The sequence below is a fragment of the Nannobrachium achirus genome (assembly GCF_963921795.1).
Source record: "Nannobrachium achirus genome assembly, chromosome: 10".
In the NCBI taxonomy this organism is placed as follows: Eukaryota; Metazoa; Chordata; class Actinopteri; order Myctophiformes; family Myctophidae; genus Nannobrachium; species Nannobrachium achirus.
The window spans coordinates 16,297,625-16,305,741 of NC_137819.1; the positions used below are offsets into that span (position 1 = coordinate 16,297,625).

At 41.2% G+C, this 8,117-nt stretch overlaps 1 protein-coding gene across 1 annotated transcript; it reads left to right on the plus strand.

Moving 5' to 3' along the window:
• Positions 1-1,967: 1,967 nt before the first annotated feature.
• Positions 1,968-7,820, plus strand: LOC308292148 (saxitoxin and tetrodotoxin-binding protein 1-like). Its single transcript, XM_080734414.1, has 6 exons — positions 1,968-2,172; positions 4,159-4,304; positions 4,821-4,903; positions 6,082-6,222; positions 6,685-6,804; positions 7,580-7,820. The coding sequence occupies exons 1-6, from the start codon at positions 2,050-2,052 to the stop codon at positions 7,636-7,638; spliced, it is 672 nt and encodes a 223-aa protein (XP_080590540.1). The 5' UTR covers positions 1,968-2,049; the 3' UTR covers positions 7,639-7,820.
• Positions 7,821-8,117: the final 297 nt, after the last annotated feature.

An 8,117-nucleotide genomic window follows, 5' to 3' on the forward strand; every position in this document is an offset into this window, starting at 1 on the left:
ACAGTATACATTCAACGGTTAGTACGGGGGTCAGCAACCCACGGCTCTAGAGCCGCATGCGGCTCTTTAGCGCCACCCTAGTGGCTCCCTGGAGCTTTTTCAAAAATATATGAAAATGGAAAAAGATGGGGGGGAAAAATTTATTTTTTGTTTTAACGATTTTTATCGTCACTGTTGGGCAGAAACCTTGTATCTCCAAGTTTCAAATTTGTATGTTTTTTTTTTCGCAAAGTAAAGCCCTGCTTCATCGTACAAGACTGACGCACAAAAGTAGTGAAAACAGCCGATCTACAAGCACACAACGCCTCGCGGTGCGAGGCGTTGTGTGCTAGTTTAGTTCATTTTTTAAATGATAAATACAAAACAAAGTTTTGGACATAGTACAAGGTTTCCACCCGACAACGACGATATATAAGGCTTTTATATTTTTTTGCGGCTCCAGACAGATTTTTTTTTTTTTTTTTTTGGTCCAATATGCACCCAAAAAACTGATTCAACCCCCCTATAAATGTGACACATATAAATTATGTTTGCTTTATTTAATTACTTCACTTCAAGGCATAAGCATATACATTTAATTGATATAACTCAAATATTATTAATAGTGCCAGATGTGATACATTTACATTATGTTGGCTTTATTTAAATGTATTTAATTATAATATATGCAAATGTATTGAATTGATGTAACTGAACAAATATTAATCGTGCTTACCTTAAATATATACATTTACAATATATGCATTTTTATTAAATTGTTCCAACTCAAATGTAATTAATAGTGCTTATACAAAATCTATTCATTTAACATTATGCATTTATATTACATTCATGTAACTCAAATCTTAGTAATGGAATTTAAAAACACATTGAAAATGAGTTCCAATGAAAACTCCCAGAGTCCCATAAACCACGCCTCTCACCAATTTTATTGAGTAGTTTTTAAGGCTGAAATCATTCTGAGAATATTGTTTGAATCCAACTCAATTTTATTAAGTACATTTTACAGATCTGAGAAGTGACTCCAGCCCTTTCCCTTGATTGGTCAAATAAGTTGGTCACATGTTATGCAAAGCATGCTGGGAACAGCATTTTTCTAGGTTTTCAGGGAAATGTTTAAGCTTTCGGGAGCTAAAAATGCTAAATGTATCATATCAATGTGTCTGCCTTGGCAAGATGACTGTCATATGTCAGAATTTGATTTGTCAGTATTTGAGCCTAAACCCTAACCCTAACTGCTAGGCTGCTAGTTTAAGCTTGAGCTCCCTCCCCATGCTAGGCTAAAAGAGAAGAACTCATGGTAACTTTGAGGTTATTGCGTTGGTTTTCTCTTAAATGTTCTGATTATTCAATAATCACTGCTATTGCATATATCCATTATGCATCTGTATGTTGATATTGTAAAACTTGAAACAAATCATCCAGAAGAAAACCTGAAACCGAACTCTTCTTATGTAAATGTAAAAGTATTTTATTTATCTTAGCTTAATTCCATAAAAATGAGTTGAACCAACACATTTACGTTAACATTTGTTTGAGTTGGACAAACGTAAATTAATTAAGTTCATATAATTAACTTGGCTTAAGTTAATGAAAATGAGTTGGACTAATTGAACAACATGCATTGCATTGAATGTAGATTTGACTTGGGACTACATATATCCCATATATAAATTTACTCATATAAAATGGGTGGAAAAGTTTCACACATTTAAAATGTGTTCAACTGAGAGATTATTTTTTTGGGTGTGGCTCTTTCAACATTTTGGGTTGCCGACCCCTGGGTTAGTACTTGGGGCCTCGCGACGTGTCTGGAAGGCAAAGAAATATGAGGGCCTCTCCAGCTTCTTTTCCCGGGCTGAATCAGGGGCCCAGCACGTCCCACGCGAGTGCACAAACACACACTTTGGACTGAGTGTGGGAGTCATTCAGGTCGTTCAGGGGAAGACAGGCTGAGTTGATAAAGAGCAGCAGGTTCCAACACACATACACACAATCCTCTGGACTCCAGTAGCAGCACTGTGTGTCTCTCTTCCTCTACATATCAGTATGTGTGTAGTTGTGTTCAAGGTGTTTGCGCTGCTGGCTCTGGTGCTGAGCTGCGCAGCACAGCTCACACCTCAACAATGTGAGAACCTGACCAAGCCTCTTCCTGCTACTGAACTGGACAAGGTTAGTATTGTGTATGTTGTCTTCTAATATCTACTGTGTAATGTCCACTATTAGAATACGAACTTGTCACCAATTGAAAATAATAATATATCTTTAAAAAAGGTATTGTAATGCTATTTCCATTCTAGTCCATAATAGACGTTGTGAACAAAAGACTTTACACAGGCATTTAAACGAGCGAAGGGGAGCTCTTGCCATATGATGACCTTGATACTGTCTTTCCATTTAGCATGAGTTCATTTGCACTCATGTGAGATGTCTTAGTATGTACCGTGTTACTAAATTATGTTAGTCAACTGCATGTTAGGTGTGTTGATTTGAATGTATTGATTTACAATAAAGGAGTAGTTCACCCCCAGAATGACTTTTTTTTCCTATTGATTAGTCACGCCATGGAGACTTGAGTTCCATCCATCCATCCATCTTCAACCGCTTATCCGGAATCGGGTCGCGGGGGTAACAATTCCAACTGAGACCTCCAGATTTCCTTATCCTGAGCAACTTCCTCCACTCCCTCAGGGAGTATACCGAGGCGTTCCCAAGCCAGTTTGGAGATATAATCCCTCCATCTGGTCTTTGGTCTGCCACAGGGTCTCCTCCCAGTGGGACGCGCATCGATGACCTTCCTAGGAAGGCGCTCGGGGGGCATCCGTACTAGATGCCCGAACCACCTAAGCTGACTCCTTTCCAAGTGTAGGAGCAGCGGTTCTACTCCAAGTCTCTCTCGGGTGACTGAACTTCTCACCCTATCTCTAAGGGCGATACCAGCCACCCGTCTGAGGAAACCCATTTCGTCCGCTTTCACCCGCGACCTTATACTTTCGGTCATGACCCACACTTCATGACCATAGGTGAGAGTAGGAACGAAGATTGCTCGGTAGACAGAGAGCTTTGCCTTCCGGCTCAACTCTTTTTTTCTTCACCACAGTGATAATATTTTTTGTATTTGTCACATTCCAAGACAAAAATATATATTATAGTACATTTACCTAGCCTGACACTTCAGTCCGCACATCACCACCCCCTGCTGGTGGGTGGTGTGTAGTGTGGACTGAAGCTGCACACATTTTAATCTATTTCGAAAGCGCCCAAAGAGCGGGCGCATTGAATGGGCCAATCAGGGTTGTATGCTTGGGGCACGTGTGTGGCTGCTCCGGTCCCAGCCCCCTCCAAACAGAGCTCTTGAGCTCACGTGAGACTCGCTCGTGGACTCTGATTGGTGTCCTCTGCCCACGTGAGAGTCTAGTGGACTCTGATTGGTCTGTGAAAACTGTCATGGCGGAGTCAGACTCGACTCGTATTATTTTAATAAACTATGAAATAGTGCCGTTTCTTCACGTTTTAATACCATTTTGCACTAACGTAAACATGCAGACATATAATATGTTATGAGAAATAACGTATTTTTGCAATGTCACGCCACGTCGCCGTCGCGTGTGTGTGTGTGTGTATGTGTGTGTGTGTGTGTGTGACGTCAATAGGCTTTAGCCCCCCCCCCCGCCGAAATAGAATGTCTGCCCTCAATTTCAGACTCTCATCCCGAAGTGAAACGTACAGGTAGTGTGAGATGTCTGGCGCTCGCAGTCAGGCAAACATTTACCCCCATTGATTCTGAATGGGGACCCACATGCATAGGCCTGGATGGGGACCCAAATAAAGGCCCTGGATGTTGACCCAAATGCATTTGGGTCAGAATCAATGGTGGTAAATTTAAATCTCCATGGGATGACTAATCAATAGAAAAAAAGTCATTTTGGGGGTGAACTACTCCTTTAACCCTGTACTAACTGTGATGTGTCAGATCTACGGTGACTGTATGTTGAGGTGATATTTATTGATTTACATTAACCATCAGATCTACGGTGACTGTATGTGAGGTGATATTTATTGATTTACTTTAACATTGTACTAACTCTGGTCTGTCAGATCTATGGTGACTATACCGGTATGTTGACGTGATATTTATGGATTTACATTGACCATCAGATCTTTGGTGACTGGGTGGGGGTTGAAGCCATGGCAGACTTTGAGGCGGGTCTGGAACTGGTGGCCAACATGAGCAGTTCTTATGTTGAGCTGTTCCTGGACGAAGACAACAGCACCGTCCACTACCATGAGAGGAACTCCTTCATGTAAGAACTGTAACTACAGTATAATAACTGGCTGTAAGATCAATAACTACTGTATAATAAACCATGACTGTAAGGACTATATATACTATGACTAAGCACTATAACTACTGTATAATAATTATGACGGTAAGATCTATAACTACTGTATAATAACTATGACAACAGCACCTTCATGTAAGATCTATACTATATAAACTTTTAGTGTCTATCCCAAATTAATAAAAAAATATATGAAAAAAAAACAGGCAGTAAAGTGCCATTCCCGAACATATATGCACAGTATAACATTGTCGTTGTCGGATGTCCAAAACCATCCGTTTTGTGTTTAACGTTGCGCTGATGTGGCGTTGTGTTCTTGTAGATCTGCTATTTTCACTAGTCTTGTGTGACAGTCTTGTGTATGTTCATCATGTATTTGAAAAGTGTGTGTGTGTGTGTGTGTGTGTGTGTGTGTGTGTGTGTGTGTGTGTGTGTGTGTGTGTGTGTGTGTGTGTGTGCGCGCGCGTGTGCATACAGAGATGAGCGTTGTGTGAGGTACTACATGAACACCAGCGTGGACACAGACAGTGTATCTGTCGCCCTGCGTGATGTCAGTTACTGTGAGTTATTAAAACACTATCATCATATTCTGCACTTTATATTAAAACACTATGATCATATTCCTGCACTTTATATTACCTAAGACTCCTTAAATTAATCGGGAGATATTATTATTACACAAACTTTAGAAGGCAATCGTAGCCAATCAGGAGGGACTATGGGAAATGGGACAGATCCATGTTGATGACATGCCTTTAGAGATACTGTAGTGTGTACCGCTTTGCGTGATTTTAGTGGAAAATCTGTAGGAGCAGTGTCCAAAAAATGTGTTTTACAAGAATCGGCCTCATGGTGGCGCTAGAAGAGGGCCATGTGAGAAATCAGGGCTGGAGGTTGTGTTTTGCCAGCCAAGGAGTGTGTGTGTGTGCAAAGTTTGGCATGGATAAGGGCAACGGTGGCAGAGAGTAGGGCAAAAAGTGTGACGTGACATGACGTGACGTGACAGAGGGACAGCCGGTGGAGCTTTTCATAGTAACTTGCGACCGGACCTTTTCATAGTAACTTGCGACCTGACAGTCGTAAAAACACTATCATCAAAACATTATATTCAAACATTATCATCATATTCGACCACACTTTATATTAAAACATGATCATCATATTCTACATGATGTCAGTTACTGTGAGCTATTAAAATGTACAATGTAAGCATTTAGCAGATGCTCTTAATCCAGAGTGACTTACAATAAGCAAGGTAATACATCAATACATCAACATCAATACATGAAATGGAAATAAATAAATAGGTAAATCTAAGAAAAAAGGTACACCAAAGCACCTACTTCATAACAAATTCTAACATAAAAAATCAAGAATGCTATATCTAAATGCCATGTATGGTCATTTGAGGGCAGGCAAGTGCTACGGACGGTAAGTGCTATGGGCCAAGGTGGAGTCTGAAGAGGTGAGTCTTCAGACCACGGCGGAAGCTGGGAGTGAGTCTGCCATTCTAAGTGCAACTGGGAGTTCATAGTTTGGGGGCCAGGAGGGCGAAGAGTCTAGGATGAGTGGATCATTGTCCTGGACTAAATGAAAATTGCATCCATAAAATCCCCACCCTAAAATGTGTGTGCACGACGTACGTATGTGCGTGCGTGGGTGTGTGTGTGTGTGTGTGTGTGTGTGTGTGTGTGTGTGTGTGTGTGTGTGCGTGTGTGCGTGTGTGTGTGTGTTGCAGTGAGGGAGACAGGAGGCGTACAGACTGCTCGTAGTGATCCAGACAGAGTGCTCTTCTTCCAGACCTTCTGTCCTGACTGTCTGACCATGATCTACCAGGGAGAGACCACCGGAACCTTTGGACGATACCTGATGTTCTACAGTAAGACACACACACACACACACACACACACACACACACACACACACACACACACACACACACACACACACACCGTACATGATCTACCAGGGAGAGACCACTGGAAATACCTCATGATCTATATAGTAAGACACATTTAACATTCATATGTTCAAATGTAACAAGAAATATGCAAACAATAGTAGACAATAGTAGACCTCAACTATACTTGGGACAAACCAGGTTAGCATTCACCAGCGTCGGCAGGTTAGCATTTCACCAGGTTAGCATTCACCAGTGTCAGCAGGTTAGCATTCTTCAGGTTACCAAAAGCATCCTTGGTACTTCAGCACCATGGTAGATGCCTCTTCTAGACTCCTTTAAATGTTGACGTGTGTGTGTGTGTGTGTGTGTGTGTGTGTGTGTGTGTGTGTGTGTGTGTGTGTGCGCGCGCACACGCACGTGTGTGCGTGTGCGTGCTAGGAAGAGCAGGTAAACACCAGAATGTGGAGGACTTGAAAGCTGCTCAGGAGGCAAACAAGAAACAAGCTGAATGTCTGAAATTTGAACTCACCCCTCACTTCACCTACGATGGCAAGACTGGTATGTTGTTATTATTATCATAAAATATTATTCTGAAGTCACTTCATCTACGATGGGAATACTGATAATTATTAATATCATAAAATATCATTCTGAAGTCACTACATCTGTTTGTCCTCTGCCTCCTCTTCTTTCACACCGACTAACTTCATGTCCTCTTTAACAACATCCATAAATCTCCTCTTTGGTTTTCCTCTAGTCTAGGCCTCCTACCTGGAAGTTCCAACCTCAGCATCCCTCTACCGATATACTCACTATCCTTCCTCTGTACATGTCCAAACCATCTCACTATCCTTCCTCTGTACATGTCCAAACCATCTCAGTCTGGCCTCTCTGGCTTTATCTCCAAAACATCTGACATGCACTGTCCCTCTGATGTAGACCTACTCGTTCCAGATCCTATCCATCCTTGTTACACCCAGAGAGAACCTCAACATTTTAGTCTCTGCCACCTCCAGCTCTGCTTCCTGTCTTTTCCTCATTGTGACTGTCTCTAAGCTGTACAACATACAGTAGCTGGTCTAAACACTGTCTTAGGCTATGTTATTATAATTATCATGATTGAAAAGAAAGAGGCCGCACTTCAGCCACAATGCAAATAATTCATTTAGAGAAGCAACGTTTCAAATGTTACAAGTCTTCCTCGGGGTTTGCCCTCATTATTGTCATAAAATATTATTATGAAGCTGTCACTAACAGTGAAGGTCAACAGTTAATTAAAACAAATATACATGGAGATATGGATTTGCTCTCTCTTTCTCTCTCTCCTCTTCAGAGTTTTGTCCGAAGAAAGAGGAGGAGACTAAAGAGGAGGTGAAAGCTGTGGAGTCGTGAGGAGGAGGAGGACGTAGACATGAACATCTCCAGAAGGCTCAACGTACCGTACACTGGAGGTTGTGGGTTTGAGTCCCATGCTGTTATCACATGCCCCCTCTACCCACCCACCATGCAAGCACACCACGTGTATTATACACAACTGAAATAAAAAATAAAATAAAAACATGTTTCATAATCCATTCCCTTTTTGTTTTGTTTTTACATTCAGATGTTGAAGGATCATTTCCTCTTTTCTATCCTGTATGACTTCCATCTCCAGATTGGATGAAAATGTTATCTCGCCCAGAACAAACATTTATCTAATATCAATCCTTAATTTAATATAGGCTATATAGCCATTCGACTCATATTTTAAGTGTTTTGTTTTGGCTTTGTCCTTTTATTGCAGAGCTGCGTCCTGATATCTGGGCTATTCCTATAGGAATCTGTTATGAAAGATCAGATTAATAATATCAATGAAGAGCAGAGCACTATCA